Genomic DNA, 18887 nt, shown 5'->3' on the forward strand with positions numbered 1-18887 from the left:
GAAATGCCCCACATGCACACCCAAAAAATGTGTGTTAAAACTACATTCTGTAAATTGTTGTTGTAGAGCATGTACTTGTAAGTTCTAAGGAATCGGGGAAATACCCAAAGTATTACTTGATCTTATTCTTAAAATTTCATGAACTGAAACTGGAAAAAGTTAATGAAATTGACCTCCCTGATTGCAGAGTTAATGGAGGCTGTAAGGAAGAAATCAGCATTTACCAAAATAGCACTCATTTAAAAGGGGATATTTTTGGAGAGAATTCCAGGGAAAGGGAAAAAAAAAAAAAGAGCTTTTATATCAGAAATATGCCTGCCTTGTAACTAACTGGTCTGGCAAAGTTTATGCTTTCAAGCCTGAACTTGAAGTGAAAGGGAATACCTGGCTCTCATCCATGTAATGATTCTTTCTTACTAATGTCTACTGAAGATCCCTGGCAAAATAATTAAATTTAAAAATGCTTCAATATTGGTTGTTTTTTTTTTAAACAAAGATTAAAGACATAAATGGATTCTTTTTCACCACTTTGCATTCTAGAATTTTCAATATTGCAGATTGTGTAACTTATGAAGATAAACAATGATTCATTTTACTATTTGCTGGACAATATTTTTTTCCCCATATGTGTTCTTTTCCTATTTTTGCAGTGAAGATGGAAAATTGAAACACAAATTTAGATCACTTTCTCTAAAATTATGGCTTTAGATCTTATTATACTACATATTTTTCTTACTTGCTGTCATTGAAATCAGGGATAGGATTCAAAGTTCTGCACAGAGATGGTCACCTTGTTTTCTGTTTCTATTGGTATGTTCTTGTGCATGGATTAAATAGTAAAATGTGAGACTTGGACATCCTGGTAGACCCAGAACAGCGATACAGAGAAAGCAGGGAATGTCAGACCAATCAGGCTGTATTAAAAATTACATGGCTACAATGATGTGATTCAGGTTTCATAATTCTGAAATTCTGTAAATATTTATGCTCAGCTTCTGACCGGCGTCTGCTTGGAAAGGGTAAAAGAAACTTTGACGTCGGTCTGCCATCAGTGGAACCGATAGAGCCAGAGCTGATGAAAATGTCCTTGAGGCATCAACCACATTTTCACACTTTTAAAGACGACAAAATTCTGTAAGTTACAACCACATAAATCCAAATTAAGATGTTGGATATATTACTGCAGCTACTTTTCTGCTGTTGTTCCTTTAAACTGTGCTCATAATGAAGAAGAGGAGAGGTAATGCAATTGCTCAACACACTTTTCTGTAAACAGTTTTATTAAGAAAACAGTTAAAGATTTTTTTTTTTTTTTTTGTACTTCATGATGGCCTTTCAAAAGCTCCTATCATTTGAATCTAATAAGAATTAGCATTTTTATTCCTTCTTGTGGTGTAAAAAATTATTCTAGTATTACGTTAGTTTTCATCTGTCTCTAGTTTAGTAGTTACTAACCTTAAGTTTTGGGTTTTTTTAGACCATTAAGAATGATACTGTCTAGGTTTATAGATAACTTTCCCTCTAGCAAATTCTGTCATTTTGCATGGAAGCAGTTCAAAAGAGGATATTGCTGCTGTGTACCACTTTTTTTCTTATATGAGCTCAACACATAGTTTGTGAACTGTTTTCTTTGTCAAAGGTTTGTAGGTTTTATTCTCCTACTTCCTCATGTGAAACATTAACACAGTGTGATAGGTAGAAATTGCATGTTGAGTTAGCAGTGCTTTTAATCAAATCTCAAAATGCTATAAAAGAAGCTAATTCAGATTGCCTAATTGGCATAATCAGTTTCAAATAACAGTGTTTTCAAGTGTGTCAAGTTGCATAATCCATTCTGCTAGAACAAGTTTCTGCACTTTTGCAGAAATATTGCATTTCTAAGAAAAAGTATATGGGTAAAAATGATACATTGAGAATACACTGTATTCCTTATTTTTCACCTTAAAAACTGGAAAGGAGAATAAGACCTTTCAGGAGAAATGTATGTGTAGACAAGTGTCACCAGCATAAAAAGCTATGACTTTCAGTAGCAATGATACTAGTCACAAAATATATATGTGAAGTCCAAATAGGCAAATGTAGAAAAAACACTGGCAAATTTCCCTATGTTGGGGAGAAACTCAACAAAATAACATAAGGATTTATGTAAAAGCTATGGTGGTGTTATGTTGTGTTGTGATGCTTTTATGTATTGTGGAAGAAGAGTTCAAGGTACTGATGCATCCTGGTTGGAAGAGAGACAGAAAGTAATGTGGTGAAAGGCAGGGTTAGTTATTTGTCTTTTGTGGGATATTTCTGCTTGTTGAAGATACTTTTTTTCATTTGGGAGTAAAGTATCTTAAGAAACCCTAGAAATGCTCTGATTGACAAGCAGTAATGCAAAGGGAATAAAGCTAGTGTCCTGAGTCCCTGGCTTAAGCTGAAGCTGTCACTCAAATTCTAGATCTCACCTTCTTCCCCCTTTTTTTCTAGTTGAGCAGAAGGAACCCTTTCCATCTCCTTTGGACTAGTGTTGCAAACAGTGGGCAATCAGAGGAGCTAAACTTATTCATACCAGGCACAATTTAACCTGGGAAACCTGACTGGTTTATGTGCTAGATTCAGGCTTTTGTATTCCAGCTGGGGTTTCAGTTAAAAGGAAAGATTTTTACCAGCATTGGCTTTAGTCAGTCAAGAATGCCCACCTTGCTGAAGAGGAACTCAGCATGGCAGGGTATCAGGCCTCTGCAGTAAACTCTTCCAGAAACATTCTCTTTCTGTTAGTTCAGCATGGGGAAAAAAAAACAAAAACCAAAAAACAATGAACCTGAGTAGGAACTTAGTAATATCACTGATCTCTGTGCAGACTGTTACATATAGACATGATAAATTCTTTTTTTGGTTAAACTGCATGCAGTATTTATGCAACAGGATTGAGATTCACTCAGGACTCATACCAACATGTCCAGTTCTGGCTTCTAAGAGCAATAGATACATGGATGAACTTGACAGAGTCCAATGAACATACACACAAAAATTATTAGAGGGACTGGAGCATCTTTGCAATGAGGAAAGGCTGAGGGAGCTGAGACTGTTTAGCACAGACGTCTCATGGGGGTTTCTCGTCAGTGTGTATAAACAGGTGATGGAAGGTTGCAAAGAGGATGTAGCCAGACTCTTCTCAAGGTCTCTTCACAGCAAGAGACAATGGCCATAAACTTAAACACAGGAAACTGCCTGAACATCAGTAAACACTTTTTAACTGTGAGAGTTACTGAGTGATGGCACAGGTGGCCCAGAGATGTTGTGAAGTCTCCTTCCTTGGAGATATTCAAAAGCTGTCTAAGACAAAGTCCTGGGAAACCAGCTCTAGGTGGCCCTGCTTGAGCAGGGGGTTGGACCAGATGACCTCCAGAGGTCCCTGCCAACCTCAACCAGTTTGTGATTCTGATTCCATGCCTGCACTCTGGTTCTAAAGATAACGTTTAGTTTGTACAAAAAGTAAAAGACACTTCAGTTATGACTAAGGCAAGAATTAGGAGAAATAGTTTTCAGCAGCAAGAAGTATATGAATAAATCTAGTTTTCATCATTGACAAGAACTGGGAGATGGCAACTGAGTTGTAAGTAGAATTGTGACTTGAAGATGACATTCTCAATGTATGGATGAATATGGAATTTATTCTTGCTTTCAATAACAATTTGCATGGTTGGTTATTATAGGTAGTATCTGCCAGAGATCACACGTGGTGCAATTTGAAAGGTTAAAACTGAAGTCTGCAATTGTGTTGTAGGAAAAATCAATTTTGAAGCAGTGATACTTACTAATTCTGCTATGCCAGTTTAAAGTTCTGATCTGCAGCTCTTCTTTTCAGCATTGATAGTATTGGTCTTCACTGCTCTTCACTCTGCAGTGCCAATGCAAAGATCTTCCCATCTCATGCAGTGACATTTACAAAGCTTTTATAAGTGTCTTCGGGCAGGCTGGGTACACTGATTCAGGCATAGTGGGAATGGAGGTTTTCCAAAATTTTGACAAAATATTTCTTCCTGACCTTGTTCTTCCCCTCAGATAAATCACTTAATCTTTCTTTGGCTCCGTTTTGCTGTCTCTAGAAAAGGAAAAAAAAAATGACATGATACTGCTGCTGTAAAACTTTGTTCATGGTCTGGTCTGCCAAAGTGCTTTGATATACTGAGATTTAAGGCATTGCAGAACCGCCTGCCTTACACAATGGCTGCAGGCTCCCGTGTCTGGACACTGGCCTCTAGTGCCTCATTTTCAAACAGGAGAGAGGAGCCAGGCAGTAACAGCCACTCTTAGTCGCTGTGGAAAACGTTACACAGGTGAAATGTTCTCTCCGAACCCTCTCAGCATGACTTTTATTAAGGTGATAATATAATTCAGATGTGTCAAAGATGACTGATGCTCAACCTTTGAAGGAAAGAAAGTTAATTGGTGGGTAGGAATTGCAGTTTTGAGGACATTTGTGACCTTTCATGGTGCTGCTCATTCATGTTATTTCAAACAAACTAATAACACATGCCTAGCACTTCTCAATAAGACTTTCTCCAAAGGATGGTGCACTGCCAACTTTCAAAACTAATGGATGGAAACACTGGACTTGATAAAGAAACATCAACTGTAATTGTCAGGTTGATTTAATGGCCTTCTAGCTGCAGGTGCTTACACAGACATGGTGCATTACCTCCACCATTCAGATTTGAGAGTCCTCAGGAGCCCTTGCACTGAGGAATCTCCATGGCTTTCAACTTGCTTATAATATAGAAGCATATCACTCAGGCTGCCTGTAAGGTGTCTTTTCCTTGATTTCAAGCTTCATGTGCTTTTTTGCTGAGCTCCCAGGACTAAGTGCTGAATGCCAGGCATTTGGCTTACAGGTACTTGCACTAGCATGGTGATGCTCCTTGTGTCACTATTTTTTTGTCTTTGACTGCTACGCCTTGTGTAACTTTTCTCCTCTTCTTAATCCTGTTTTTCATGCTGTAAATGCTGGCTTTGTATCATGTTGAATACCTGAGTGGCAGTTTGAAGTGTTTGCTGGGACAGGGCTTATTACTAGGCATCACTTATTCGGGTATGTGTAAGAGAAGGAAAAATTTCCAGTGAAAATTGCTGGATTTTTGCATGTATAAGATCAGAAGATTGGATCATAGAATAGTAGCCATTTTGCATATAGCTAAATTATTTTTGACTTTCTAGTCTGCAGTAGAAATGTTTTCATATTTCAGATTTATTTGGAGCAACAGCATTTAAAATGAGGTGCTCTGTGGAAATTTACAGTACAATTTATTGTCCTTCCCACTTTATACCAAGAGCTAAATTCAGTGCAACATTAACATGTTTAAAAACGTCTTACAGAATATTGCTAAAAATAGGTTTAATAGCCAGTGCCAATGTTTTTGTGTATGACAAAATAATTCAGTGGTTTTAGATATTTCTTTTTTCTTAACTTTACCTTATGATAGTGAGGGCAGACATGAATAATGTTTAGCTGCAAAGTGACCGGCGCAAGGAACCTCCAAATTTCTGCCAGAAAAATGAAATAGGAGTAGTAGATGTGTATAGTTCTCTCTGTAGAAATAGTTTTACAACTGCATTAAAGTAAACAGAAGTCAATATGCTCGTTTGTTTTCCCTGTTTAAAGATCTTAGGTGTATAGTAGAAAAAAAAGAGAAGATGGGTTTTGTGCTGTAGCAAAAGAAGGTCAGTGATGGGGGCCTAAAAAATGGTCAGAGGCTGAGGCTGAACTTGTTTGAGCTACACTCCTGTCCCTTGCTCCTGCATGTGAGAGTCTCCCAGTCCCATGGCTTGTGAGGACAGCGACCTACATAAGATTCAGGTTTTCAAACTGTAATCAGTCTGCTCCTACAGCAGATGACTGTTGTAATCTGTCTGGTGACGCAGTTATCTGGTTTGAATGTGTGCCAGTAATTTTATGAGGCAGGCAAGCACAGAGTCACAGTGCTGAAGAAATGCTCTTACAGTCTTTTTCAGGCTGTTTACAGCCACCAAAAGCTTCCTGTTAGTGAGCTTTATAGGACAGAGATGCTGCTCTTTGTGAGCATTAAGGCATTTTTATGGTACTGCATAAGTAACAATCACATGCAAATGAAACTAAAAAGAACCTCAAACAAAATGTCAGCAATAGAAAATTGCCCTGTGAGCCTCTGCAGGTTCACTGATACAGGAGGGTGCTATGTGCTCTATTTGTATGCCCATAATTCATACAGTGTCTCTACCAAGCAATTGTGCTGTCCATCCTTGGGATGGAAAAATAATTTTGGAAAATATTTCTGAGAATTGCAAGCCTAGGTGTCGATCAGATTTTACCAGAGGCATGGATAGCTAGACTCTGTGCAGCTGACAGAAAGTAATGGAGTCTGGATGAATGCTTGTGCTTAACCATTTTGCAATTGATTTTGGTCTATGGTTTTCAGAATTCAGTAAAATATTTCATTACCTGAACCTATTTTTAACACTTTAGGAAGTGTTTCAAAGGGCAGCTGGCTTCCCTGACTTGGTTTTTAGCATGTCCACAAAACTTTTGAAACTGTAGCAAAACATTTACTTTAAAGGACTTTTTTTGTCTTTCTAGGAAGCCTCTACTAGCTCATTTTCCCCACAGGCTTACTTACCAAAGAAGCTGTGTAAAGAGAAGTGGCTCCTGTGGACACTAAAGAAAACAGTTGAACCAGACAAGCATTTGCAGAGAGCTTAACCTGGAGTTTGTGCCAGATTGGGTACACAAACCTTACTGAGCAGCTGCTTCTTTCACCAGACATCAGCTTGTTTTTGTTTGTGACCACAGACAGGGGGATGCTTGTAGAATGCAGAAGTCATGAGTCTGACTATATCTAGCTGATAGTTATGGCATTGGGTGCTCTCTGAGGATGCTTAGTGCAGGAGAAACCGCATGTGGGGGAGGCAGGGTGAATGTCATTGCATTTAGCTGAAGCTGTACTCAGGGCTTCTTTCCAGCCAGCAAGCGTGAAGCTGCACCTTATTTTTGCAGCATGCTGCCATTGCAGCACTGGCTGGTTTTCACAATTAGCTAATAACTTTCTGCATTGTAGGTCTGCCAAAAGATATGTTGAGACCTGCAGATATTAACACCTATATTCTTAAATGGAGTAAGAAAAGTAATATTTCGTACTGTTCTGTGGTTGATATGGAGTTTGTGCTCTGTGTGAGGGTAAAACAACACTGCAGCTGGGAAACTGTTTATATATTTATATGGGAAACTATTTATATATTAAGGATTTTTATACTTTCTTGTGAAGAGAAGATTTCCCAACTTATTTCCTGTGAGGCACCCAGTTATAGAAAACAGCTTTCTTTCGAAGTTTTAAAGTACGAGCCTGCAGGGCCTTTTCTTGGGTAGCAAGGGAAGCAGTTTTAGGTTCTGCAAGGATCATCATCCCCAGTCTGTGCAATGCAGGGAAAGGTGTTATCAGAAAGAGTTTGACCAGGGGTGGTCTCTCCTGCCTCTTTCTGACAGTGAAAAAGTTTATATCACTATGAAGTTATTGTGACAGCCAAGCCCAGATCATGAGAGAAACCCTTAACTTATGTTTAGCAGTTCAGAGGAACACTGATAAGCATGTTACTAACTTACGTATTCTGAGTATGCCTCAGCATCTATGAAAAGCCAGATGAAAGGAAAGTGAGTGTTACATCTCAGGACATTCTGATGCTGGTATGCTCAAATGACTATGCCACCAGGTATGGAACCTCTAGCCTGTGGAATTCAGATTGTGAAGAGGGAGCATATGGAAGACTGTGCTCTGAAATTCTGAGGGAGAACTGGTGCACTTCTGTCCTTGGTTCAGCTGTAACAGTTATTTTTCTCTTTCTTAGTAGCTGGTGCAGTGCTGTGTTTTGGCTTTAGTCCGAGGACAGTGCTGATAACACACTGATGTTCTAAGTTGTTGCTAAGTAATGCTTTCTCTGATCAAGGACTTTTCAGTTTCTCATGTTCTGCCAGTGAGTAGGGGCATGAGAAGCTGGGAGGAAGCAGAGACAGGACACCTGACCCAAAGTAGCCAAAGGGGTATTCCACACCACAGCACGTCATGCCCAGTATATAGACTGGGGGGAGTTACCCAGAAGGCCCAGATCGCTGCTTGTGTCAGGCTGGGTATCGGTTGGCAGGTGGTGAGCAATTGTATTGTGGTGAGCAATTGTGTCGTGCATTACTTGTGTTTATTGTTGGTTTTTTTCCCTGTCTCCTTTTAGTTTTATATTCTTTCCCGTTTTTATTTCTTATTATTTTTGGTAGTAGTAATAGTTTTGTATTATACTTTAGTTATTGTACTGTTATCTTAACCCATGGGGTCTGCATTCTTTTGATTCTCCTTCTCATCCCACTGGGAGTGGGGAGAAGTAGGGGAGTGAACAAGCAGCTGTGTGGTTCTGTTACCGGCTGGGCTTAAACCATGGCAGCTTCATCTGGATCTCAGAACTGATGCCATAAAAAGCCCAGTGAAACAAGCACAGGTTGCAGCTTGCTTGTCCTAAGAGTTAGTAATGCAGAATTTGGAAATGCTTTGTACTTCCAGATATCAGACTACTGCTGCAGGTCTTATTGTGGATTTAAAGCTCTAACTTTGGGCATACAAGTCTGGACATGTGTGGAGATGCTAAAGCAATGGGACTATATCCTTCTGTGGGAAGGAAAAAGTAATTATGGTCAGGGTGGTTATTTGATCTTACTGTAGTTTTGCAGAAAGGATACGTCATCTTCAGGACCTAGCTGAAAATTTATGTGGTTGCATAATTGAATGTTAAAGCCTCCAGTACTTATCCTGTTCATTCCCTTGGTGGTTGTATTTTAATGCTCCTAACATAAAATAGCCCCATAACGAACGAATATAATTTTCAAATGAGAAGGTTGAGATATTGAACCAGTGCCTGTTACTTCATTGTCTTTTCATATAAGGTTTCCTGCTCTGATAAAATATTGAACCGTTTGTAAGTGAGCACAGCTTTTTAGCTCTTTTATGCTGCTGTGAATCTGTGAAGTGAGTGGAGTTGCTACCCAAGGATGCCGTACTTCTTGGAGAGCTAGATGTGAGAAACTGTGTCAGGTTACCTGAAACTTGAATGCTCAAGTAATTCACAGTATAATCTTGTTAAGCTGCAGTTATTGTATCTGATGCCTTATAGTTGGCATGAAAAAAATAGAAGTCTCTTCCAACATCTTGGCAGGTTCATTAGATTAGCTTATTATTCAGATTTAACATAATTTTTCTAAAATACTTTGTTACATATTTACTGATTTGTTCATTAATACGCTGCAATAGTACCGTGATGAATCAATTCAGCTAATCTTATTTGCCAAAATGAATTAATGAGGTATATCTGTTAAAGCTATATTTTTGAAGGTTTTATATTCTATTTACTTTCTTAGGAAAATGTTTTGTTTAATAAGTCTGCAGGCTCTTTTTGCGTAATTAGCTCAAAATAGATGTGGAAGGAAATTTTCTTTCAGATATACTCCATTGTTTCAAAATGGAGTATATCTGAAAGAAAATTTAAATGGACTTCAGTATAGCAAAGGAAAATTATTTTATGTCTTTCAGAAGGGTATGTTAGGTGTTTTTTCATTAGTTTCACACCAATCTTTATGCATTAGTGCAATGGAAACATGTCATATACTCAACCTTTGGATCAAGTGTCAGTGATTCCTTTTCAAGTTCCAGCATCAGGTTGGCTTCACTATTTAACAAAACTGCTTGGTAAAACCTGTACAAATGTTGGCTGGTAGAAGCAAGCTGTCCTGGCCTGTTTAGTGCCACAGGAAGAGCAGCAGACAGGGATAAAGAAAATTGCTCCTTCTTACAAGATCTTGTATCAGCAAGGCAAGTTAACATAACCATGTCATTTATCTGTGTCATTTTCTGTTATGTGCTACTTAATAATGTGTCTTTGACCAACCTTTCAATACCTTGTCCTCACAATACAATTTAGTCTTCTGTGCAATTTATTTGCTGTTACCAAAAGTCAGTATTATATTACTGAAGCATACCCATGCTGGAGAATGAAGGTAGTAAAATATGGACTGTGATTTATAGTCATTATAAGTTACATCCTTTTGTTTAAGGAGCAATGGTAGTAATCGGAAGGAATGGAAATGGAATTACAGTGTGTTATGGTTCAGTGATGTAATATGCTTATATGCTTTTTACCTTGGAGCATCAGAGGATTAGTAGTTATATACCTACCACTTAAAAGCAGGAAAAAAAGATGTATCTAGCTTATAGGGTGTCCTTGGTTCAGTCGTAATGGTTATTTTTCTCCTTCTCAGTAGCTGGTGCAGTGCTGTGTTTTGGCTTTTGTCTGAGGACAGTGCTGATAATACACTGATGTTTTTAGTTGTTGCTAAGTAATGTTTACTCTGATCAAGGACTTTTCAGTCTCTCATGTTCTGCCAGTGGGGAGGAGCATGAGAAGCTGGGAGGAAGCAGAGACAGGACACCTAACCCAAAGTAGCCAAAGGGGTATTCCATACCACAGCACATCATGCCCAGTATATAGACTGGGGGGAGTTACCCAGAAGGCCCAGATAACTGCTTAATTAGTTTAGGTTGGGTTGGGTATCAGTCAGCAGGCGGTGAGCAATTGTATTGTGAGCCACTTGTATTTATTGTTGGGTTGTTTTTCCCCCTTCCCTTTTTAGTTTCATATTGTCTGCCCTTGTTATTTCCCTTATCATTAGTATTGGTAGTAGTACCAGCAGTTTTATATTATACTTTAGTTATTGGGCAGCTCTTATGTTAACCCGTGGGGTTTACATTCTTTTGATTCTCCTCCTCATCCTGCTGGGACCAGAGAGAAGAAGGGAGGTAGTGAGCAAGCAGCTGCATGATTCTGAGTTGCTGGCTTGGGCTTACAGCACAACATAGTGGTATGTGCGATTTTCTCAAATTTTTTTTTTTAGGGAAAAATCCCTGAAGTGACTGAAAATAACAGCTCCTCACAGTATGTGCTGTGGCTTACGCAAGTGTTTAATATTATGTTCCACTATATTTGTGTAGAGTTTGGAGGTGGTTGTGAAGCAGTCTTGAGTCCTACTGATTTAAATTTCTAATTTGAATTCAGAATGTAATAATTGCTTTTTACTCCGTTCTGCAATTTTGGCTAAAAAATCTTATTTAAGATTCAGTTATCACTAGAAATGTGTCTATTTTTTATTTATTTGGTACTGCATTATAATTTGCTGAAAGCAGTTTAGGCAGCAGTCACACTGTTCAGAAAGTACAAAAGAGGAATGACAGGAGGCTTTTGTTTTGTCAATTATTCTTAGGCAAACAGGGGTAATAGATTTATCTGTTGTCACAGGGTTGTTCCTTTCTACCTGACAGTTGGTTTTTCATTTACTTATTTATTTATCCATAGGTATAGAAATTTATTAAATTCTTCTATCTTAACTTGGTGTCTTCTTCATAGTTGCATGGCACCTTACACAATTAGCTTGAGGGGTGAAAAGAATTATGTAAGTCAGCAGTTTTTCAAACTCTTGACATTTCATAAACAAGTGTTTTATGAATGTTAATCTCTATATAAAGTCAGTGCCTTGGAATCTTGGGTTGCAGAGAGCAATGTTTTTCAACATTGCACAGTCGTATTTTTTTCTTGCTGAAAAAGACATCTTTGCTATTTATTTGCTGGTTTTGTGGTGGCTGAAGGTTCATAAACTTCTTGTATGCTTTCCATTGCCACAGGTTAACATTACTTTTGGGAATAGAGGTTCCAATGTAGGGCAATAAATACTAGTATTTAATTATTTTTATCTAGTAAAAGATATATCCAGTCTCACTATAATATTCATAAATGTATTAAAGATCAGACTTTTCTTCGGTTAAAGTTTTTCTACACTGTATCTCTTACTTGTATTTAGTACTATTACAAGAAAAAATGGAACAAAACCCTATCTATATTATCAAAACTGAAATATGCAGAATTTTTTCAGTTCTTACCATTTAAAAAGTTAACCCCTCCTAGTGATTGTTAATAGTCTGTCTTTATTTTTCACTTTGTCTACTCTTTCCTGCAGATCAAGTGCAATAGTTTGCTAGTTTAATTACTGCCTTTCCAAGAGTGTTCATAGGGTCTAAAGTATGTCATTTTCATTCAGAGAGAACCTTGATGGGAAAAGGATGAAAGTGTTTGCAAACTAGCAGTATGGGTGTATTTGTGCTCCCTTAAATTCTGCAGTTATTATGAAAGAATGGCAGCTGAGAAGGCAGAAAATTCAGGATCCGAAGATCCTTTTCAAAAAATCATTATTCAAACACAGGTGAAGTAGACTTATAGCCAATGGGGTATTTAAGGATGATAAAGTACAACAGCAATTGCTGCTGTTCTGGTTCTCCTGGATGATTACAGTTTTCTTCCCCCCCCCCCCCCCCAACAGTCTCAATAGCCTGTTTCCCTGGATTAGCAGTGATTTTCTAATTAAATGGAATTTCAAAGACAAATGCCACCTTCTTGATGCCAAAACTTGTCACAGAAAGGATTGCTTACCCTGGATCTCCCACTTGACAAAGCAGAGAGAAAGGTTAGCTGCTGTAAGCACTCTTTTGGCTCGGTAAACAGCAGAGTGTCCTGACTCTCACTGGCTTTGCAAATGTTAAGGTTTTTCAGCACCTATAAAATTTACTTTGATGTCTCAGATTTAAGCTACCATTCAGCAGTGGCAGTATGTTACAGTCTTGTTATCACTCTGTGGCTACTGTTATTGGACTTTGATCCATTGCCGTCTTTGTGAAAGTGCCAGTCCTACAGGTATTTGACTAGCCTAATTTATTCATTCCACACAGCTAGCCTAAAGTCATCTTGTGCACCTCAAAATAGTTTCCCAGTCACTCTTCTCCAATCTTTCTTAATGTACAGTGGTGAATCAGGGGTGTTTCTCAAAGCATGTTCATTAACCTCCCACCTCTCCCCTTCCCCTTTATTTGGAAGAAAATCAGCTTTCTCACTAATAGTTTAGGATCAGCGTGCTGTGTTCCACTGTGCTGGCATTCTCCAAAATCTTCTAGATCTTCTAGAAATCATCAGGAATGTGACTCAATATTTCTTGTTGAGCTTAGAACACAAAAGCAGCCCAGAAAAAAAAAAAAAATTTCTAGGGAACCTGTAGTATCTTCAGCAGACATTTTGTAGACTTGAGAATCTTCAGCTTCTCAAACAAGTTACAGAGGACCCTCACTGCTTGGACCTATGAACTCAAATGCATTTGGTCTTTCCTACTTCTTTGATCTCTGTTCCACCCATTTCATGTGCCTTGTCCATGATAATTTTTGTTTTGCTTTTAGTGGTCTGTTGAAGAGTGAGCAAGCTGAGACCCTCATGGAACATGTCCCCTATGTTTAGGTCTCTTTGCTAGTAACATGAGTGTCTAATTTCAATTGTTTTTAATGACTGGGAGTTTCTTTTGATACCAGGTGATGCAGATGTATCTCCCTTTCTGTGGGATTGCCATATCCAATGCCCAGCTATTTGCAGCATCAAGGAAGGAATATGACAGAAGCAGGGTAAGTAAAAAATGTATAATGGATCAGTATCAAACTCCTGTCTTTTGTTCCTTCAGATTCCAGCTATGCATTGGGTGTTTGCTAAGCAGACACTTTAACTATGTTTTATTTAAAAGAAAAAGGATTTTCAACAGATCACTGTCTTCACTGAGGTAGCAAACACAGAGTGTGGGAGGGAAATACGCTCATGGTTGTGTCTGTTGTTTCTTGATGTCAGATCCATGCTTTGTAGTGCTGAAACAATTGCATTTGTGATACAGACAGTGCAGGAGAGAGCACTGCTTTGGCAGACATTCAAGCTCTCATAGAATTCCAGAAATATCAAACCTTTGCCATCCTGAATTTGTAACATTCAATTCATGTGCAAATAATGTGACTGTATCTTTATAAAAGTAAGCAAGAAAAAACCCTGTATGTGAAGGGTTTTGACAGGGTGTGTCTGCTTAGGTACATTACTCACATTACTCATGATTGCTGATGCCATGCATGAGTTGGTATAGGAGTCTCCGAAGGAGTGAAAATAATGCTGAGCTCACATGTCATTTACTTCTCAGAAAAGTCTTTATTTTTTTTTTTTTTAGAAATAAAACTGTAATTTTGAGGGATTTTTTTATAGTTGTTGGCTTTTTGCCCCTTGTTTTTTTAATCACCTTTCCTGCAATGGCAGGAAATGGTACTTTTGCTATCATGGATCACAGCTCCAAAGCTTCAGTAGAAATACCACCAGTAGTGTTGAACCTACTCTTGCTTCAGTGAGCAGGGGAAACTACAGCAGGGTGAGTCTGTACATTGAACATTGATATTTATATAGTCAGGATATTGGTGCTTTCCATGCATGGAAACTAATGCTTTCCACTACTTTGAAAACTAGCAATAGCCCTTTCTAATGGTGTATATACTTAAGCGTCATGGAGTATCTGAGCTTGTCTTCCATCTAGGTCTGACTGCAGACCACTATGTTTTAGGAGGGAGATGTGGAGGAGAAATGGGGTGAAAAGATTTTCTTCTGAAGGCGTTTTTCTTTGATGTTCAAACAAAATACTTGTTTGACTACATAGAGACTTAAAATTTGCTGCAGATTCCCAGACTGCAGGGAGCAATGACAGACTTTTTGAGGAGTCAGCGTTTAATCTTCAGAGTGGCCATAGTATTAGGGATATTCTCGTTATTCATTCGAAAATGGTAAATTCTGGTGGTTGGACACATCAGGAAATTGGATTAGGAATAAACTTTGTTTCTTGTTGCTGCTGCCATGTGAGGCATAACAAATATCTTTGTGTTTGACCACTGCATGGTAACGTGTACTTAATTGCATTTCTCACCTGCTGGTTGTCTTTAGCTTTGATAAAATTAGTTGGCAGGTAACATGCTATGGACAAGCTCATATTTGCCTTCCCTTTCAAACTGGATACCGGTGGTGGCAACTTCCAGTGACTGTGACCCACATTTTGTTGATAACCATTGTGTTAGGAGAGCTAAGACCACTAACGTTTATATACTTACCTATATGGATGTTCTTTAGTGTTGGCCTCTTAAACCAGAATAAAGAATAAAGCACACTTCTCTGGACCCATGGTAAGAAAGAACATGGCCTATTATTTTTAAAGCAGATTAAGTGAGAGGGGAAGCCCTTTGTTTTAAAACATATTTTACAGACGTTGTTAGTGGTAAAGATTGGATCAGAGTGCTACTGGAATATGGAAGTATTGATGTCTTTCTTTCCAGCTTTGAGCATGCAAAATGGGCCATAAATTAATAAAATCTAGTTTAAATGCATCAGCAAATTCAACACAGAAAATCAAGTAACTCAATCCATACTGTGTACTTGGAGAGTTGGATTACAGCCATTGATTATTTTTTGGACTACAGTGAAATAGTTTGAAAGATACCCATTGTTTGCTAGGAGTTAATTTATACCCAGTTATGGCTAAGAAACACTTCCTTCTTTCTTCAGATACCCCCACCCTAATTCTGTTGCCATAATAATGAAGAATTTTATTTGAATAAAGTTTCTGATGGCTCATATTAAAATCAGTCCCAGGGATTATGCTTCCTTTGCAATGTTCCATGTATTATTAAGTCTACGACCAATACAAGATTTTTCTGTCTTTGTATGCAGGCTTTACTAGAAGTCGTGAATGACCTCTTTGAGGAACAGACTGACTTGGAGAAAATTGTCAAGAAAATCATGCATCGGGCCCAGACTCTTCTGAAGTGTGAACGATGCTCAGTATTGCTATTGGAAGATATCGAATCACCAGTAAGTATGGCTACACATTGTGCAGCAAGGCACAATGAATGGTGGATCAGCTGCTTCTAAGTCATAAAGCTGTTTCATATGTAGAGTAATGGCAAGTATTCTTCTAGCACATCATTCTTAAATGTAAGGTAAGTACAGGTTGAATCTTTATCAGCAGCTCTGTTTTGGTTTAACTCCAGTAGGCACAACCTTTGGCATTACTGAAGTATGGTAGGGTTTTCTTGCAATTGCTCTGACCACTTAACCAAGGAAAAATTCTTTTATTGAAGAGCTCTGTTATGTTGAACAGATGTTATGTAGGATATATGAAGAGCTGTGCTTCACACATCGTTTTGACATGGGTTTTCACTGGGAATTTGTAATACTGCCATTTGTATGGTACAAGAGCCTCTTTATAAATGCTTAACATTTTTTGAGTATTGTTATTAGTAGTAAAAGAAGTGACTGCCTTTATATTGGTAGTTCCCTTCAGTGTTTTCAGGCAATTCAACATGAACTAGCCTCCTTTCTACTGATTTGAAAAGTTGTTGAAGGATAAAAATGTCGCTTGTAATATCAGTCTTTTTTCTATTCAAGTACCTTTGGATTCACTGACTCTGTAATTGATTATTTGTTGCTGGGCTGTGACATGTCTAAATGATTAGCAGAGGCAGGATCATGAGTCTGTGTGCATGATAGAAAAAAAACCCAACAACATTTTCTTTCCTGGAGGAACGACATGATTCTTATTTTATTTAAACTAATAGAAATTAAGTACTTTCAGTGGAGTATACCCTAAATTACATTAGCTTTCATAAAAACAAGATCAAGGGAAGTATTTTATTTATATGTTCTCTGTCAGAGAAATGTAATGTTTCTAGCTTATTTTCTCTTTCTAGACCTACACCCCCTCCTTCCCATTTTATAATTGCAATATACAGTTCTTCTACATTCTTACAAAATGCCACTAAGTTTGCCAGTATAAAATGATTTTCATTTTTCACAGAAAAGTACATTGTGTTAGTAGCAGGCTGCGGGTGGCATTGTTCACTTCATTTTTCTGCTCTTGGTACTGTTGCTGCCTTTGGGCACTGAGGGGGTTTTTTACCAAACCACAGCCAGTGAGTTCTCATTCCTCTAGACTGAATTCTGAAATGTGGATAGCCAGGGTATTCAGATAAGCCTGAACTTTTTCTAATCATTCATAAACCTTAGGTTGATTTGGAATAGGAGAATGGCATTTTGCCACCCACTCAGTCATTTTTTACAAGTGGAAAAACAGTTATTTTCCCGATTTCCCTGAATTTTGGAGGGTTAACCTATATATCAAAATAGATCTCCACAGAGTAACTCAATGTTAAGCCATGTCTAAAATACTGTAATTTTTACATCACATGGAAAGCTTTTGTAATACAGAACCAAAGTGGAAAAAAGCGGACCCACACTCGCATCCAAAACCATGACATGTTCTGTGTCACATTAGCCTGTCTTAAAATGTTTCATTTATGTTCTGTTGGCACATAAGTTCAAGGAAAATTGGTTGCAATTAGTAGACCAAGTGAGTGTTTCTGTTTACTTTCCTATGTTAAAGAAAGTAAAGGTTGAACAAAGCTCCATAATTCATGTTCCAAAGCCCTTTAAAGAGAAGCGTTATACTGTTGCAAAAAATGGTTTCATGAAGGAATCTAAAGATATACTACTTGATTAGATACTGTTAGCAAACTGTGCACAGTGTGTATTTTGAACATGAATTCTCCACTGGGAGAATGCAGATTGAATTTTTATTCTAAGACTACTGGCTAAAAATACAGTTTAAATATAAGAACCTTGCATTACTGTTTTCTTACATATTTATTAATCTTAATAACAATTTTAAGTTACTTTTTTTGTGACAGGTGGTGAAATTTACAAAATCCTTTGAGTTGTTATCTCCAAAATGCAATGCTGATGCTGACAACAGGTTAGTGCTCATGTCTTCTATGGTAATGGATTGTTTTATTTTTCACATAGTTTTAAATTTGCTTGATCATAGTTTTATTTTTTTATGGAACTTTGGATAGATTTGATTAAAGAAGGAGTGCCTACAGTTTTTACTCAAATAAGACTCCTGTTGCTTCAAATAGAGACTTACTTGAATAAATATGCATGGTTATATTTTCATATATATGTGAGTATATAGAAGTGTGCTAACATTGTATCAGGGTCTCAAAGAGGAAACCAGTAAGTTACCAATGATTTTTTTTTTTTTAATTTTTGAACTCATGGAGGACATATTAACTATGTTTTGCACAGTTAATACTGAAGTAAAAATTGGAAAATTATTTTAGATTGTTGGTCTCTTACAAAATGCCTCATTACAGTTGTGTTGAAAGGTTTAAAGTAAAATTTTATTTCTGCTCTTGCTGTCAAGTTGGAAATCCTAAAAACCTCAGGGAATGTGTATTTCCCAGAAATTATGATGTTCTGACTAAATCTTCTTTGGGAGCCCAGTCAAAATAGAAGTAAATATTTTGTTAGTAATATCTGTATTTAAACATTGATAAAGGGATAATACTAAGTAGTAGTAGGAAGAACTTTTTGTTTATGTGGGGTTGCTGTATTAAGTCCTACAAGGTAATACAACTGGTAGCAGTTCACATAAAATGTCCAACATACTAAACAAGTGGACGAACATTCAGTGCTACTGTGAGAAGGTTCCTCCCATCTTTTGGGGCCCAAACTCAGTGATTAGCATGCATGTTTTATGCAAATCAATACTGATTCTGAATTAGAATTTTCTGTTTCAAAAGGCTGCCATAATGAATAACCTGGCCTTCCATTCAACTTGCTATCTATATCATAGCAAACTTGAAGATTATTTTGTGCTTTGCCATATTTAAGCCCTTTAAGCACCTTCTAAAAATATTTGGGGTAATTTGCCTTCTTTTGTGCTATATTTCTCCATGTCCAGCGTAATAAGAAGCTACCACTTCATTAAGGTTAATGTGCACATTGACTGGTCATAATTCTTAATGCTTTTCATGGATTGATCTTGCAGCACTACAAAAATGGATGGCATGATTTTTAAGGTGGGCAAGCTGACAGCAGTGTTCAGGGCCCTACAGAAA

The 18887-nt window shown here is 37.6% G+C and overlaps 1 protein-coding gene across 3 annotated transcripts in view; it reads left to right on the forward strand.

Moving 5' to 3' along the window:
* PDE11A (phosphodiesterase 11A) overlaps positions 1–18887 on the forward strand; it is a 141920-nt gene that overhangs the window by 50312 nt on the left and 72721 nt on the right. For all 3 annotated transcript variants that reach the window (XM_057411660.1, XM_057411658.1, XM_057411659.1), the window contains exons 3-5: positions 13452–13541; positions 15661–15801; positions 17676–17740. In XM_057411660.1, the coding sequence (XP_057267643.1) occupies positions 13452–13541; positions 15661–15801; positions 17676–17740 (296 nt within the window). The remainder of the gene's footprint in view (positions 1–13451; positions 13542–15660; positions 15802–17675; positions 17741–18887) is intronic.

This window comes from Pezoporus wallicus, unplaced genomic scaffold (genome assembly GCF_028554395.1).
Source record: "Pezoporus wallicus isolate ANWC-B61680 ecotype Strahan unplaced genomic scaffold, APGP_CSIRO_Pwel_v1 contig_6732, whole genome shotgun sequence".
Lineage (NCBI taxonomy): Eukaryota > Metazoa > Chordata > Aves > Psittaciformes > Psittacidae > Pezoporus > Pezoporus wallicus.